Source organism: Zootoca vivipara, chromosome 2 (genome assembly GCF_963506605.1).
Source record: "Zootoca vivipara chromosome 2, rZooViv1.1, whole genome shotgun sequence".
NCBI classification, from domain to species: Eukaryota; Metazoa; Chordata; class Lepidosauria; order Squamata; family Lacertidae; genus Zootoca; species Zootoca vivipara.
This window is the reverse complement of record NC_083277.1, coordinates 102,765,329-102,784,072: the sequence shown is the minus strand read 5'-3', so window position 1 is coordinate 102,784,072 and position 18,744 is coordinate 102,765,329. Positions and strand designations below refer to the sequence as shown.

Below are 18,744 nucleotides of genomic sequence, written 5' to 3'. Positions count from 1 at the left end.
GCAGAGGGAACATGCCTAAAACAAGCCAGAGTCTGGCGTATTGTAAGGTGTGAACCCAAGTCTATGGTTTGTTCTCTCCAAACAAACCACAACTGGTAAGCCACAAACAAACCTTGGCTTCTAAGTGCACCATTGCCAAGACCGGGAGGTGGGGGGACGGGGACACAAAGTTCACATGTTTAGTTAGAACAATCGTTTAATTCAGACATAGGCAACCTTGGCTCTCCAGATGTTTTGGAACTACAACTCCCATGATCCCTGACCACTGGCCCTGTTAGCTAGGGATCATGGGAGTTGTAGTTCCAAAACATCTGGAGAGCCAAGGTTGCCTATGCCTGGTTTAATTGAACAGTGGTTTCTTGTTATGTGTGAACCAGACCAGTGTAAGGTGTGTCAAACCAGACACAGGTTTGTTGCTTGATAGTTCTTGCTCGGGAATGGATTATTTTCACCACTTTCCCACATTGTAAGGTTCTTAGCATGTCGGTATCCTGCAAGGGATTGGTCTCACAACTTATTCGACACTGTGGGCTAAATCTACAGCGAGTTTGAGAAATGCTCGTTGCATTAAGAAGCAGAGGTTAAGTTCCTTTATGTGATGGTGTAAATCCTCACTAGGATTTTTCAGTGTCCTGGAGAGATTGTATATATGCAATACAAAAACTCTTCAATATATTTCAGTACTGGGTGCAGTACAAAATAGAACTTTCCACCCTTGCAGACATTAGGGTCAATTTCAGTTTACCTCCTGCCCCTATTTTTGTTTTCAGAATAAAGAAATAGAGACTTCAATACTGGAGTTTGTATTGGACAAGTAGCCCAATGAGTAGCGGAGCAATAATTCAATAATTCAAGAAGAGAGAGCTTCTTAGATATATTGGTATTTTGCAACAACTGCAAAAATTCCCACCAGAAAAGAATTTTTCCATATGTGCACAGCAAACATGTGTCTTAAGTTAAGTGCATACACTTTTGTTTTGTTTTCCTTGTACAAAAAGAAAAAGGGTATTGTGTTATTAACATTTCTTTAAAAAACACCTACAATTCTGCAGTTTAAGAGGGATAAGGAGAGGACCTCTCATGGATCCCATGATCCCATTTCCAGCTGAAATCATCTGAAGTATCTGCTTTACAATAACAGATAGTATTTTACCATATTGCAGCTACAGATCTCACCAGCATCAGCCTTCTAGGAGTCTGGGGCAATGTTGATGTGGTTGGGCAATGGCAGCCCAGGCTCCTCCTTTTCAGCCCAGGCTTTCTCCTGTCATCTTGGCAATGGGCTGCATTGGCTCTCACATCACATCAGAAGAAAGCCTTAGATATTTCCACAGGCAGAAAATACCCACACACAATATGGCACTTAGGATTTTCCCCGCCACCGTCTCTTTGGGGGCTGCAAACAGGGAAGAGCCTGACCTAGACATTCAGTTGTTATCAGGTATAAACCACTCTGTTCTTCAAAAATGTGAAAATCAAAATCAAGTGAATTTAGATTTCCTCCCTTTTATGCTAGCTGTTCTGGTACACTGAGCTATATAATTTATATCCCTATAAAATTCCTTCTGACCTTTCCTAGCTCTGGCATTTTAATTATTTGTCATTGACTTTCACTCAGGATTTCAGCAAGCTACGTATGCTCAATCTCTTGCATAAAGAAACGGGGGAAAGAATAGATTGTGGGAGGATGCTATCAATTTTATGAAGATAATGTTAAATTGCAGCTGCTTCAAATGATGTTCTTACTTGCAAAACTGATGCCAAACATTTCTGACTGCAGTAACTTGAATTTAACCTAGATTGAATATCCACACATTTGGTCTGTTAAGTACATTATGAGTCAAAGGGAATTTTGAGTGAATTAAACTCCCAAACATTTACAAGTACTATCATGTCAAGCTTATTCATGTGGTAATAAAAAGTTTTCCTCCTCTTTCAAATACCAAGCCTAATACCCGATCATAGCCAACATTCCTTTAGGGCTTTTCCAGTGACGTGGCCCCACCATAATTGTGCCAACCCCAATATAATGGTGGTAGCGTTATAATCCACCCACCCCATACCAAATATGGTCAGGGAGGAGCCTTGCTAGGTGGAGTTATAACGCTGCTCATGTACTGTGATTTATTTATTCGTACCAGTCAGGGGAAATGTGTGCTGCAGACATGGCTAAAAAGCTAAGTAATACCACTAGATAGTATCATTAACTTTCTTTTAGCCCCATTTGCCTTGCAGTTCTGTTGAAAAGGGAAAATGCTGTTCTGAGCTTCTTGATAGAGGGTTAGGAAGCAAATACAAACAACTATATTTTCCATTGTTTTTGCATGCCTCACAGTAGTCTGAGAAGTTAAACCTCTCCCTTCCAAGTTATCTTAAAATGCTGTGGAGAGCCGTGATATTTCTCAATATGGATCTATATGCAAAGAAGTATTGCTTGCGTTCAATCAATTTCTCCAAGTTCATATGTTAAGCACTCGCAATGTTAGATCTTAGAATTCAATCAAACCTTTTCACTTTTGCATTTCGTACACAGTTTGTGAAATTGTTACCAAGTAGATGTTTTAATGACTCCATATCAAAACTACTCTGGTGTCCTATCTGCCTTAATAGAGTTTTAAATCTATTTCAAAAATCTGCAGACCAAACTATTCACCTGTTTTTTTGTTTGTTTCTAAGCATAGTTAATTGCCATGTTGGTGAATGAAAAATCTGAAAAAATCAGTCAGAATGCTTTCTCTACAACATTGTAAGAGAGTTTTGGAAGGAATTCTGAAGGAAAACAAGGTGTTTAGGTGCATATCAGTCAAGATGCTGATGGGAAACTCCCTTGTCCACAAGTGTCAGAACTCATCTTAATAATCTTCCAGTAATAGTATCAGGGAAACTGGCACAGGGACAGTGAGGCCACAGGAAGCATTTAGCAAAATCATTATTTGCACCTGGTATTTTAAAACTTGCTTTTGATTCAAATGTTGTAGCCATGCATGGAAGCTTCTAAAAATTCGCTTCTAAGTGGTAACTGCTCCACAGGAAAGTCATAGCATTTATAAGTGGGTCAGTTTAATTAAGTAGGGAATCTCATGCCAATGCCAGCTGCCAGAAACACACATCTCCAAGTAAACCTAGTTGATCCCCCATGGTTAGCAGTTTACAAATAATGTAACTTCACGTTGAGTAATTAACCATATGTGGTGGTAAAAATTAAATAAATTCTGAGAGCTACTTTTGGCGTCATTGTTTGTCAACAAAACGTGGTTAATGAACAGAACCAATGGCTCCATGCATGTGAAAGTGCAGTCAAACCTAGGTTCTCTAACGGCTTAGTTGTCGAACAAATTGGCTCCCAAACACTGAAAACTCAGAAGCAAGTGTTTCGTTTTTTAAATGTTTTTCAGAAGCCAAACGTCTGATGCAGCTTCCACTTGAGTGCAGAAAGCTCAGTCGGAAGCCGTACCTTTGTTTTCAAACAGTTTTGGGAGTCGGGCAGACTTCTGGAATGGATTTAATTCAAGAACCAAGGTTCCACTGTATTGTTCTCAGCCTTGCTCTGCATCACAGTTAACTCTTTAAGTGGAGACTTGATTCCTTGATAGTGGTAGGTCATAGGATCATCAATGAGAAAGTTGCATGGATGCTCTATTCCAACAAAACCATTTTCCTCTGTATACTCACAAGAAAAAAAATCAAAGAGCCACCCCACCATGGATGCAGAATGCCATGCCAGTTTTGACCTTGGTGATAGTATTATAACTGCAAGGCATTGTTCTATGCTATATTTAATAATAAAGTATTAGGTGCAAGAGAAAATGTAATAAATCAAAGGTTTATCATTTATCTTGTTTCCCCCCACTTATATCAATATATCAAAGTGATTATGCCTTTTTCCATAACTCTATAGTACACTCACATTGTTACAGGAGTAGAGCTTATCTCATTTACATTTTTAAGTGCCTTTCAAAGTATGGAATATCTGTGCTAGAAAGCAAAACATTGCACTTCCTTGTTCTCTGGCCAATACAAAGCACATCCAAGGTCAGGTATGGTGTAAACCTTCAACAGCAAACATATTTGCTTGTCATATGAAAGCCAACTTGGCTGAAATAAAAAGCTATCTTTATAGCAGTGGTGCAAGTCATCTCTGCAGCTGAGAGATTAATACTTGTTCCTTGCACAGTGTAACTTTTAGTCATTATTTGTCCCTTGAGGATAACACATCAATCACTTTCATAATTCCATGGTGCTGGTATCATTCCATCAGACTATATTTTTAAGCTACACTGTATGGTCCATCCCCACTATTCATTAAACAGGAATCTGTAGGCTCTGGGTTTTAGAGGTTTGAACCCGAGTGGTGTTTTTTTCTGGGGGGGGGGGATGCCTAGTATATTATTGAGCAGTTGAAACTGGTGCAGTAAGTTTTTTGCTGAATCATGACTTCTGAACCTTAATTCTACATTTAATTTTCAAAAGATGCTATATTGTGTTTCCAGAAAAAGCTGCCAAGTGCTGCTTATTACATTTTTAAACGTATCCTGCTTGAAGAAAGGAAGGCTAGCATATTAACTGCAGCAGAGGGCATGCAGGTTTCTGGATTAATATCCACAGCCAGAATCTCTCACTTGAATATAGAGTATTTCCCCAGCCCATTAACTCGAATTGCTTGCAAAGTGTAGCATGTCAGTGATGCATCCAATAGCCTTTATTAAGAATCTGATTTATAAAGTATATCTGGCCTTTAGTGATGGGATTAGGTCCTTAGCAATTGAAGCTGTGAATGACATACTTTCCCAAACTGGAGAAAAATTGACCAGATTGAAGGTATCTTTATACTGGGGCAGAATTGAAGTCCCAGATTAATTTACCTCTTGCAAGTGTCTTCTAGTGTCTGTCGAGTTGTTCTTCTTTAATAAAATGCACTCCTTTCTTTCATGTATGGAAGAAATCTCCTAGGTATCAGTGACCTTAAAGAGACCAGATAGGAATGGCAGCTGCCTTCCTTTTTCAAATCCGAAGCTATTGCATGTGAAGTAGCACCCTATTTTCTGAAGACCAATGTACCATCTATATATTTGGGGAAATGGTTTGTCCATTTGCTTGTATTCTGTAAGTCTGGACACCTCTCGAGATATCGTCACCAAACCTGGCATGGGATTCCCAAGGTGGGGCCAGTGGTCTTTGTGGATGTTTGAACACTGGCTGCCATTTTGAATTGAATCTGAATTTGCCAGTAAATTGACATGTCAGCAGACTGAGTAAAAATTCTTCTGTCAGTTGTTAAATCATAGGTATCCTCATTTGTGAATTGTGAAATTATTTTGGAGATGTATTTTAGTATGGATATTATTAACAAAATGACTGCATGAAGCTTCTTGTCGAATCTGAACTATTCTCTGGGCAAATTAAAATAAGAATGCACACAAACTTCTTTCTGTATATTTAAAGTACACTTTCCCCGTTGATACTTGCCACAGCTTTTAATACCCAGTTCTACTTTTGGCACATCTCTTAGCAGTCTTAATTCCCATAATCCAGATCATAACGCACCACTAGAAGAGCAACAACTATGCCAAAAGTTACACCATGCCACCATTTAGAAATATCAGGAAGTTGGAATGTAAAGTTCATTCCTTTCCCATTTGTGCATATTATCTTTGTAGAATGATAATGATCCTAGGGGATAGTCTGAAGGCATATTATGGGGCAACCTTGCTGGAGTTAAGCATAGTCAGCCTGCTGTCATAGTTGCATCAGACCTGTAATATGTGTAACTTGTGGCAATTAATTTCAAACAAGTTTGAAGCACATTCTTTACTCCATAATTTAGCTTTTTGGAAGCACTTGGTAGAGGGTGGAGGAACCCAAAGCACACAGATAATTAAAAAGTTCAGATGCTGTAATTTGTATACTGTCAATTACTGATACAGTGTCATACTGCTGTTGAAAAGTAGGAGCATGTATGAATTTGGCGGACCCAGAACTTCAGAAGAGCATGGTACAACAACTGAGCCTTTTCACTTCATTGCCCAATGTAATGAAAGGGATGTGGCAATATAAAGGGACAAAAGACAGCATTACAGACCTTTCTTTTAACTGCCCTAACCTTGGTTCCTTTGGCAGCAAATGTTGCAACATGTGTTTTATGGTGGAGTTCCATTATGGCACGCTGTGTATGTATGTAATGTATAACAATATGGAATTGTTAACATCTGAAGCTCTCTCGGTGTGGATTAAGGTTTTTGGCATCATAATATGTTAAAGCTTTACAGCATTAATGCTTTCAAGTTAACTCTTGGAATCACTTCAGAACAATTATGCAAGGGCTATCAGAAGTATTTCTCTTATCTTATCTGGATAGCCATTTTATCCTGTAAAAGATTTAAGCTTACTCTGCTCTGTTAATTGTCTAAGAGTTAGAAAGGGGATGATGTTAGATCTTTGTACTGCAAGTTATTTTAGTTGCTTCCAGTAGGATTAACAGTTTTGCTCATTGAGAAGGAAGTGCTAATGTGCCACAAGCACTCAAATGAATCACGTCCTATGTTTTCTAGTTTATCCAGTCTACATTTTTTTAGTGGGCAATGAGATAAAAGGTAAAGGTAAAGGGACCCCTGACCATTAGGTCCAGTCGTGACCGACTCTGGGGTTGCGATCCTCATCTTGCATTATTGGCCGAGGGAGCCAGCATACAGCTTCCAAGTCATGTGGCCAGCATGACTAAGCCGCTTCTGGCGAACCAGAGCAGCACACGGAAACGCCGTTTACCTTCCCGCTGTAGCGGTACCTATTGATCTACTTGCACTCTGATGTGCTTTCAAACTGCTAGGTTGGCAGGAGCTGGGACCGAGCAACGGGAGCTCACCCCGTCGCAGGGATTCGAACCACCGACCTTCTGATCAGCAAGCCCTAGGCTCTGTGGTTTAACCCACAGCGCCACCTGCATCTCATTGTGGGCAATGAGATAGAATTCAGAAATAGTGATGAGATAGTAGTGTTCAGAGTTTTAAGTCCAATTCAAAAAGATATGCAGTTCATTGCAAACTGCACATTCACTGCAAATTCCACATTCTATTATTAATCTCAGGGGGCAGCATTCAAAGTTGTACATCCATAGAAGGTGTTCTCTTTGTGCAACAGAATTTTCCTCCATCCTCTCCCCTGGTGTGCCCCACTAAATCTACTGGGGGAGCATGCCCTCCCAACCCTCGGGAGCAAATCCTAGGGAAGAGATGGAAGGAAAGTCTTGCTGTGTATTGCACCCAACTATCTAACGGGATATGGGATGCGAGTGGCGCTGTGGGTTAAACCACTGTGCCGCTTGGGCTTGCCGATCAAAAAGTTGGCGGTTTGAATCCTCACAACAGGGTGAGCTCCCATTGTTCGGTCCCAGCTCCTGTCAACCTAGCAGTTCGAAAGCACACAGTGCAAGTAAATAAATAGGTAAAGGTAAATGGCGTTTCTGTGCGCTGCTCTGGTTCCGCCAGAAGCGGCTTAGTCATGCTGGCCACATGACCCGGAAAAACTGTCTGCAGAAACGGACAAACACTGGCTCCCTCGGCCTTTAAAGCGAGATGAGCGTCGCAACCTTAGAGTCATTCGCGGCTGGACTTAATTGTCAGGGGTCACTTTACCCATTACCTTTTATCTAACTGAATGCTTCCCACAATCTGTTATCAAAGACACATTTCGCTCTTACACCTGAAAAAGATTGTTTACTTTGAAAACCTAGAATCCACTTTCTATCTACTAAGACCATTTCTCCAACTAGCTCAGTATTTTCCATACAGGCTGGTAGGAGTTCTCAGAGGTTTCTGATAGAAATATTCTCCCAGCCTTAGAGACTGAACCCAGGACCTTCTGCATGCAAGGCATGTGCCTAAGTGTTGAACTTCTGGTTCTTGTTATACTGTATTGTTGGGGAGAGCCTACCTTTTGTGTGTGAGAGAGTTGATGTTCTTTGTGTGCCTTCTGACTGGAGGGAGGCAAACCCAGAGCAAGACCCATGCAGAGACCCAACTCTGTGCATATGGAATGAATGCTTAAACTAGAAGCAACTGAAGGAACTTGCAATACTGATGAAGACATGGAACAGAATTTACCATTCTGCTCCCCGCAGGGAAATGAGACCAGGTCAGAGCAGCGGATCATACATATGAGCAATGAACTGCCTCCTTTGCAGGGTCCTGGAAGCCTGTTCTTGTTGTTGTTTTCCCATGACTTTCCAGCAGTCCTAAAGGACACTAGTATGCCTTGTTTTAACAAATACAACTGCTATCAATGCTGCTGTAGAAAGGAATTAATGAAAAGAAAGCTAATGGAGGCCACCACTCTGTTTGTCACTGAGGAATGCAGGAGACCCATGAGTTAAGCTTTCAGATGTTGCATTCATTCCATTTTGTTTCTTTCTGGTATTAAGAATGTTCATATCTGCTTTGTTTTGATATTATTTCAGGGCTTGCAGGATGAAATTGAAACCTACTGCAATCAGGTCCACTCTGTTCAAAAGAAGTTACAGCACAGAGATCTGGAGACTCAGGAACAGGTAAAATGTTGTTGCTTGATAGATTTCTGCCCTTGGGCAGGGAGACTATACGTATACTGGAAAACAATTTCTTGCTTGAAGACGCAACCACATTTTTGGCTGAATTTTCAGTGTGCTTTATATTTGTTTTTGTTCATAGAAAAAGAATTAAACTGTCTGTACCCTGGGGACAGGTTTTTATGTAGTTTTGTCTCTTTCAACCCAGTATTTCAGCTACCTTATGCTGTCAAATGATACATACAGGCAGCAAACATTTCGCACAGGGCTTGTTCCTGGCCCCCATGCATATTGGCAGAGCGTGTATAAGCGCAGCCAACCCCCTTATGCCCTGTATTACTTCCCCATTCTGCCTACTTCCAGGTCCAAAAGGATCCACGCGTTGGTGATCGTGCATCAGTTGGCTATGCCTAAAATGGTTGATGCCTGTACACACCAAATAAAACTTTTAAGTAGAGATAGAATCATATTTACTGTATGACATGCTTGTCCTCTTCTCTTGTATATTAAGTGTTTCTTCAAATGAGACATGTTATATTCAGATGTAGTGTTAAACCATGATTTAGTGTTACAAGGATCAACAGGTGAGAGGCCTTCCCTTCCCTTGATGCATGGGGGAAAGAAGTTTAAAGCTTCTGACCATCAGTTTAGAACAAAAACTCACAGAAGTTTTAAACTCTTTTCTCCCTTAAAGGGTGGGGAAGTGGAAAGGGAACATTCAAGTCTAAACACCAGGGTTGCTCATGATAATAATGCTAAAACATAATAGCTGCCAAGTTTTCCCTTTTCTCGTGAGGAAGCCTATTCAGCATAATGGAAAATCTCTTAAAAAATGGGATAACTTGGCAGCTATGTAAAACATGCTGAATAAATAGGAGTATGACTTGGGAATGCCAAAGGTAAGTACTGGAACACTGCTCCCCCCCCCCCACGCATCCTACTCCTGATGAAGTGACTTGTGGGTTTCAAGTGCTATATATATAGATGAAAAACAAAACGTTTATTTAAAGGAGCATATGAAATATCATCCTGAGGTTTTAAGGCTGCAGTTGTACTGTGCATACTTACCGGGGGGGGGGGAGTCATTGAATTTAAACATCTGATTAGACATGTAGAATTGGGCAACACAAGAAATAGTGCAGTGTAAAAGAGAATAAAGAAATACTTATTCTTGGAGCCATGGTATTTAGCCATGGATCCTTTGCTTGTTATGAGGATTAAAAAGTTTCTTTCTTTACAAACCCACATGTAAAGTTTTCAGATTTTGGTCCAAGGCCAAAATATTTGTTGTTCATTCTTAACTCTCTATACTTTGCATAGTAATATTGCAAGAACAGTTATCAGATAATCTGAAAGATTCTTTTTCCATGAGTAATGCTGTGGCTGTTTGCACATTTAAAAGAGAGAAAATGTTTTCTGAGGGAGCGGTTCATTGTTTGAGGAAATTAACCAACTTTCTGATTCCTGATTTTTATACTTTCATGTTTATCATTCATTACCTTCTACTTCATATAGTCTAGTATCCTTGCATTTTGTACAGCAAAGGGGCTAGAATTATTTGGTGTTTAAAGTATCAAACTAGGACCGGCTAAAACTTGGTTCAAATACCCATTCAGCTGTGTAGTGGTCACTATTTCTCAACGTAACCAATCTCAGTAAGTTAACATGATAATATGATAGGATGGTATAAAGTTGTATGCCATCCTGAGATCCTTGGAGAAAGGAACAGGATGAAAGGTAGTACATAATAAATCCTAGGTGTCCTTTAATAGTTGCCAATTTTCTGCCAAGACTTTAATTTTTATGCAGGCTTCCCATTTTCCCATTCTGTTCATCTTTCTGATCTTTATCTGCTACCTATAACTCATAATTTCTTCGGTCATTCTTAGTTATACATAAATGTCCACACATTTTTATAACAAATGGGAGTTAAGTAGCGGTGCTGATAATAAGGTTATATGCATGTATAACAAATGAGAAGTTGCTGTGATGTGTTCCGATGGATTGAGCCCAGCTTCTTTTAACAGTCAGTGCTTTCTGGGTTTTGCTGTGGTTGACTGAGGAGGGTGTAGGCTTGCTGCCATTGACAATCCGATCTACCATTTCTTGGAGCAGTTACACAACACTCTGCAAATGGGTTGAACTGCATGTGAACAGTCATGTGATACCCACAAACCCATTGTGTTCTACTCCAACTCATGGTCAACTCACTGAAACTAATGGGCCTAAGCCAGTCACGTCTATTAGTGTTAATGGGTCTGCTCTGAGTATGACTTGACACTGGATAGAACCCATTTTCTCCATGCTCTGTCCTAGAGGGGAATAGGTACACTGGTCAACAGCTCACTGGGCGTACTTCCAGCACACAGTTACTGTTGTTTCCTATGCACATCTACATGCCACCTAATCGGTCAGTAAATCAGCACATGTAAAAAGTGTTCCTTAATACATGTTCAGCCGAGGAGGAGAAAAACAAAAATGGAGATTGGAAACAAATTTTGGAAGAGATGCTCTTCTATTAGCTGCTTTCTCCCTTCCTACTATAGTTTCTAACTGCTGGTTCACATAATGCATCACTGGAAAGTTCATCTGATGTCTATCACTCAGTGATACACAGCTAAAAATATACATACAGCAGGATGATATGGGAATAGGTTGAAGAATCCTGAAGTGGTAGAATGGACTGTACCGCTACAGGGGGAGTATTACATTTCTCTCTCTCTCTCTCTCTCTATCTCTCTCTCTCTCAGAGAGAGAGAGAGAGAGAGAGAGAGAGAGAGAGAGAAAGAATAGTAGCCCATTCCAGATCAGCTGATTAACAGCCATTATAATTAAAGCACATCCTTAGTACTTTCCCCCCTAAGTGTACCAAATATTATTGTCTTGATAACACATTTTCTAAAGGTTCACAATTTGCCTTGGCACAATTACAAAAGGCAATTTCCTGGGCCTTTACAAGTCTGTTTTGAGTGAGAGAAATGCAGGTTTAAATGGCTGCTGTTTTTCATTAAAAGGAAAACTCTTGTGTTTTGATTCTATAACAAACAAATGAATGAGACATGAAAAAAATTGTTGTGTTTTTAATTAAAAACACAAGACTGTTTCTCATTATTTCCTGTTGGGTGGTATCTTAGTTCTTCATGTTTGCCTTGTTTTTAGATGAGGCAACTCTCTAACTTTGTGCTCATGTCTCACAAGTTCACTAGAGGGCAAACTACACATTACTCTTCAGCCCTGTGTAATGATGATGGCCCTGTGGCCCCCTTCAATACTGCAAAGTAAGTCCAGAACACGGGTGGGGTCACAAGCATTGGCGAGGGAGAGGAAAGTTTAGGGAGGTAAACAGTTAAGCACTTGCTTCACTCCGGTGGCTTCTCTGATGCCAATCACCCCTGCTAGGAAGAATCCACCATTAGTGCTTCATTACACAGACATGGCTATATTGTATTGTGTCATTTGTTCTTCAGATGAATGCACTTTTGCGTGGTCTTCATCTTAACAGCATGCAAGGCATTAGCTTTCCCCATTGTGCCTGTGAGAAATATTTTAAAACTCCTGTTAAATTTAATAGAATGGATCCCTTCTGTATTGCCTGTTGTTTTATTGTATTGTTTTTCTTATGTGTTTAAAATGAATAAAGATGAATTTAAAAAAAGAAAGAAACTGAAGGAAAGTTTGACAGCTAAAACTTTTGACAAACACTAGTCAAAAAGCGATCTCTGCCTGAATGTACACAATACTAAGATCTCCCTTCTGTAGCTCCACCTTTATATCTCTGAAAACATTTAATATAGGACAAGTCCCCAGAGCATCTTAAATAGAAGAAAATTGGTCCCAAACTGAAAATCAAATGTAAATAATTTGTGAATATTATTAAAATAATAAGGATAAGTTCCACTATCATTTCCACATTCTTTAATATTCATTTTGAAATAAATTCAAACACAAGAAAATGGAGGCTTGAATATGTTGTTGTCTAGAAATAGAGTGAAGTCTGTTTAGAAAATATTGATTCCATTTCATTCCAAAGTGCAAAATGAAAACAGAGGTGATAATTGCAAGAGAAATATGATTCAATGGCACATTGACTTTGCCAGTTGAATGTTTATTATTCTAACTTAACTTAAGTTATTTTTTTGACCATTGGGTGTTTACAGTCTTCATCCTAACTTGTCTGTGTCTATTCCAATTAAATAAATGTGTTCTCACACAACTGTGATGCATCATTTGAAAAATTTGGTTACTAATAATAGAGAACCTTTGCCAAATCTTCTTATTAAGGGAAACTTGATTGGTCTCAGGTTATGGATGTAAGTCAAATCATCATGCTTATGTTATAATGGATCCTCTTGCTGCCTGTTTAGATAGTAGGTATCTAATTTCTCTGAGACATTCTATCTTTTACTTGTCGGTTGCTCTCAAGATTGGTCTTGTCAGGTGCTAGAGGGCTCATACTATATAATCTCTGGATGAAGAGCTGGTTCGAACTTTAGAGACTGTGAAAACAGCCCAAATGACTGAAATTATATGAAGGGAAAATGGGGAAGGGGGCTGTTAACATCAATATCACTAATGGATAAGTGAACACCATGTATTGTCATTAGATGAACACTGTGATTCTGTATTACTGGTTAGAACTTGTTTCTGTAACAACTCTATATAAGTGAAAGATAAAGGAAAGTAGAACCTTAAATTGACTATCCAAAATTTCCTATCCACCAACATCCCATTTCCAGACCAAGTCAAGGGCAGATGACAACTTGAGACAGCCCCATGGTTGTCATGGAGGCCATGAAGTCCTGAGCCAGAACATGGATGTTGAAATCAACCAGAGTTATCATTATTAATTCCTCCAGCACACTCCTGAGATTACTTCCACCAGCTCAGTCAGAGAAGCTACTGGGCATCAGCTGTAGCTGTAGCTACTGGAGGGCCAGCTTGTTTGTTTGTTTTTTGCCCTGGGTGACGCCTCCAGAGGGGCACCATTGAGGCTCCCAACCTGTGTGTGCGCGTGCACGCAAATGCGCATGGAGGGGTTGCCAAACTAGGTCTTTGGCCAATCACCAGGTGCAGGCCCTCACAGCCAGCTTCAAGATAGGGGTTTCCTGGTGATGGAGATGGAAGTTGATGGATCTCAGCTACTCTCCACTCCCATACTGGCCCTTGCAACCTATCTTGGTGTTGCTCACAAGTATCTGTGTAGGCACAGCACACTCACCCAAGTCTCAGAAAAACACACCCAGATCAGCACCCGGGATGAGTGAGGTCTTGTTGTGTACTGCTCTGGTGTTAAGGTGTTAAGCAACAGCACACAGAGACTAGTGGCTTGCTAAGTGTCTTTGTAGCAACAGGGACAATTTGATTTCACAATATGCAACGAATATATATATATATATATATATATATATATATATATATATATAGCAGAATCACCAAACACGGGAAATGAGGGCTAGGATTATTTTCTAAGCCCTTTTTTCAGTCCTTTTATCTAAGCGGAAAGATACCAAAGTGGGTTGAGAGTTCTTGTACAAGCAGAACATTGCCAAAGAGGCCAACAGAGGTAAATGGTAGCTACAAAGAAGTGAACCTTGATAATCAGGCACAGTCTCAGAAAAGTACAAAGGTGAGTGTGCAGCTGCCGTGGCAAAGAACAGATAGTTAACATGATTTGAGCAGCTGGAAATAGGAAGTGGAAAGAGGGGATAAGGGAGATAGAAAAGGCATGTAAACAAAGTTGAAAGGCACTGAGTAAACTTGCTTAAAAGGAAGAGAGTGAAATTTTGATAAGAATATTAAGTGACTGTGCCAGTGTTCCAGCACTGATGAGATGTTCTGCAACTCCAGTTATTTATTTTCCCTATTAGGCAAGGACACGATGGAAGATACAGCTTTTCTTTTTACACAATAAATCATCTTGCAGCATCATAGATACAATTGAAGGATTTGTCTCCTTTCGTGGGACAGAATTATTTGCAATAGTTTAGAATGGGGCTGCCTGAGCTGGGCTATTCAGTAAAGAAAAAATGTGGTAATGGAAACACAAATGCAAAAATGGGCATCAGTAGACAAGAAGTGTGGTAGTCTCCTGATAGCTCTTAATCCAGAACAATATTTTAGCTGTCTAATGAAGTAGTGAATTTCTCAACTGATGGGATAACTCTTACAGAAAGCCTCATACATATGCTAACAGAGGAGACAAAAATTATATTGTTAATCAGCAACATATTTGCAGTGCTGATTTGCTGCAGGGTACATTAGCAAAAAAAAACTGAAGTGTAGGAAGCAGGGTTGTCATCGTTTTTACATTCAAGCAATATATAAACTGTGTGGAGTAAATATTGAGAAAAAGCAATGAACTTTTCCCCTACATTAGTAGCATAAACGCTGCAGTGCAGACTGTAAATTCCAAGCTGGTACCAACTGCTTCTGGTAATAATGACTATTTGGTGGTGTCGTGTTGTAAAGTTAATGTCTGCAGCCCTACTCAAAGCTTGCACAACACAACTTCAGCCACAGCAGAAGTGGACAATCAGTAATGTCTCAGGCAGGAACAAAAGATTAAGTCTGAAGTGAATGCAGAAACAGTAACTAAGCTATTAACAGAAATTAGTATGTATCTAAATAATCAAATCTGCTACATACCAAGTATAGGAGCTATGTATGATTTTTCTCTTTTTTGTAGTGGGATGGGAAGGAGGCCAGGATTCTATGGTACTTGCAGCTGGTTGAGACATAATTTATTCTCCAGCAGGCCACTTCTTAAAATTATACTTTGATCCTAAAACATTTTACTGGGCTTTATTTCAATCCTGTTTTAATTGAGCCAAAAAACAGTGTATGACTTTTATTGGTTATAATTCTGAGCCACCATTTCACTCTCAAGTTTACTTGCTTGTCGGTTCTTCTCCGTTGAAGCCTCAGTTCCTCCTACAGTGAGCAGCCAAGAATTTTCTATGGCGTCTCTGCTTATTTTGACCTTGAGCAATTAATGTATCTTGACTTTAGGTTCCTGTGTATATAGATGGAAATAATATTGGTTGACAAGGAGTTGTAGTGCATAATTAAGAATGTGATTAAGAATATTATTCAGGTTTTTATTTTAGTGAATGCCTATTTTAAATTCTCTTCAACTGTGGAATTTTAGCTGAAATTGTTAGGACCCCCCCCCAGCTGTACCCTGTGAGAAGCATTGAAGAACAGTATGATGTGTCTGTCTGAAGGCAAGAGTTAAATTGATACCTTGTCCTTTTCCAAGAAGGGGGCTTATAACATGAGAGCATAAGTAGTTTCTCAATACCATCTAATTCCAGAAAATTGCAAAAAATTCAGGGCCAGTATATATTTTTTAAAGTACTCTACTCAGCCCTTTGTAAGATCTGACCCTAGCGTTGCTGAGCAATTTAAAGTTGTAAATTATGACCCAGAAGGTATCAGAAGTCTCAGAAGATAAACTGCGTATGTGAAAATGAAATCATTGATATTTACCTTCAAACTTATTTACAAAGTCAGTTGTAGGATCTCGATAAATCCAAAATTCAGGATAAGATAAAGGTAAAGGACACATGGACAGTTAAGTCCAGTCAAATTCAACTATGGGGTGCTGCGCTCATGACTGCTTTCAGGCTGAGGGAGCCGGCGTTTGTCCACAGACAGCTTTTCCAGGTCATCTGGCCATCATGTCTAAACTGCTTCTGGCACAATGGGACACTGTGACGGGTGCCAGAGCGCACAGAAACGATGTTTACCTTCCTGCTGCGGCGGTACCTATTTATCTACTCACACTGGTGTGTTTTAGAACTGCTAGGTTGGCAGGAGCTGAGACAAAGCAACAGGAGCTCACCACACCGTGCAGATTCAAACTGCTGACCTTGCGATCAGTAAACCCAAGACCACAGTGCCACCCAAGGCCCCAAGGATAAGACAAAGCAAAGGCAGTATAGTATTTTTGCAAATGATGCCTCGTACGTAGAAGTGTCTGGGAGAAAATGAGTTTTTTGTGTGAGAGACATTAAGAATATTAACTGGCCCTGAATAATAATACTGAGAAAGAATTGGGCCACGTTCTGTCCACGGGTCAGGAACCTATGACCCCTCCATATGCTGTTGGATTCCCATCTCTCATTTGCTCCACCTAGCATGGCTAATGGTCAAGGGTGAATGGAGTTGTAGTGCAAGAACATCAGGGGGACGACACAGGTTTTCAATACCTTATCTGCTCCCTCCTGCACAATGGCTCTTTGTTAGATGGGAATCCATATTTGGAGTCTGAAGATCTCTCACTGTACCCCAACCAGGCACACAACATGCTGAGTACATTATAATCCACCCAAACATTGCCTTCCATGCTTTGCAAAGAAGCACCAGCTACCTCCACCAAGAGCATTCTGCAAGTTGTGGGGGTGGATCATGCCCTTGCCTACTGTGATCTTATATACATGGCCATTTAATTTTAATTCATTTAATTTAATTCATTTTTGTCTCTTAACTGTCCTAGGAGAGGTGTGGGGAATCTTTTGCCCTCCAGATATTGCTGATTGACAACCTTCATCATCCAATGCTTGCTGTGGCTAATGGGAGTTGTACTTCACCCCTGACCTATGCTCTTGTCAGTTACCCCAGAGTGGCTAAGAAAGACAGAGAGACAGAACTCATTGCCTCTAGGAGAAGTGGAATGGCTTGCTCTCCTGCCAAGCCACCCTGCTATTATCGGTGCTTATCTTCATTGATAACATAGTTTGAGACCTAGTGAATCGTTAATAATGGATATATACTGGTACAGATTTGCTGCTTGGAAATAATCTGAGCCTTTGCGGGTAGACCAGACGAAAAACTTAAATAACACAATCCCCAACTCAACTCCAGTAGCAAACGTAGAACCCTAGGTCCTTATGGTAAAACTCTGCAACTGTTCTTTGGCTGCCTAGGTCATATTGTTTGGGGGGTATTCCAAGGGTATTATGGAGGCTCCCTTCTTCATTTCCTGCAACACATCTGTCATCTCATGAGAGAAGACCTCAGCCACCAATATATTTTCTTTCATGAGAAGGAGCTCATTGGCAGTAAGATCCCTGCAGAGGCAATGAAGGATTCTTTACACTGGCAGAATAGTCAAGTAGCAAGTGTTTTCTGACCACAGCTATGCCACGGTGTTGAGTGATGACTTTTATTCCTCTCCAACTCACGTAATCGCAAGAATGCTGCTGTTATGTAGCATATTGCTTCCTAAGGTTTGCTTGGCTGCTTCTCTTTGGCAGTTATGAATTATATAAACTGTAAGTGCTTAACTACAAACAGAGGATTTTCCAGGTGGGTGATCTGGTTTTAGAAAGAAAAGACCAGCAGTCACTAAAATAATACGTTTTCTTGGAGACAGGCTACATGTTCAGACAAATCACATGGTGCAGCCCTTGGGTCATACCCCTTCAGAAAGCAGGTGGGGGGAGTTGCATGACTGAATAAAAAAACTCCCAAGTTTATGCTCTAATCCCGGACAATCTAGTTTATATAGGCAAGGAGCCGTGTGTGTGTGTGTGTGTGTGTGTGTGTGTTTGTTTGGGTTCCCCTCTGTCATAGAGGAGCATTCAAACATCACACAATATGAAGTGTGGTGCAGTCCCAGACAAACCGCATTACCTGATTATTTCGAATACATACTCCTTCCCTTAGATAAGGATAGGGGTCGGGATTCAGTGTCTTTTATATATTTACTGAGTTTTATTTCATATACAAGAACTTTATATATAGCTAATACAATTTTAAAAATAATTTTGAGACTTTTAAAAGAGCTAGATACTCAATAGGCAGCAGAGAAGCCACCTGTGCCAATATTAATACTTGTTAATAACTTTGGAAATGTAGTAACTTCTTGAATCATATCTTTCCCCCTTCAGTAGAGCAATATGATACTGTGAAAGTTACAGCCTAACCAAAGTGATGTCCCAACCCAAACTAAGACCTTTGGCTGATATTCCCTGGGCCCTTTCATCACCATCACCATCCCACTGTTACATAACCAACTGTGTGACTTCTTGCACAGAGGTGTGGGTTTTGCTATTACTTTAGCCTCCCTAGGTAGGTGATACATTTCAGTACATAAGAGCCACAAATTTACCAGATTCATAAAACACAGCACTTATTTTCTGAATGCCTGAAAATGAAAACACTGAGCTGTTCCGATGTTTTGTTTCTTCTCAAGAAAATGTGTA

At 40.1% G+C, this 18,744-nt stretch overlaps 1 protein-coding gene across 5 annotated transcripts in view; it reads left to right on the top strand.

Annotated features, from left to right (window-relative positions):
• CEP112 (centrosomal protein 112) overlaps positions 1-18,744 on the top strand; it is a 196,765-nt gene that overhangs the window by 164,839 nt on the left and 13,182 nt on the right. For all 5 annotated transcript variants that reach the window (XR_004691856.2, XM_035104028.2, XM_060271977.1 and 2 more), the window contains exon 24: positions 8,450-8,539. Coding sequence is in view for 4 of the 5 variants with exons in the window: in XM_035104028.2 (XP_034959919.1) it covers positions 8,450-8,539 (90 nt within the window). In the remaining variant the exon portion in view is untranslated. The remainder of the gene's footprint in view (positions 1-8,449; positions 8,540-18,744) is intronic.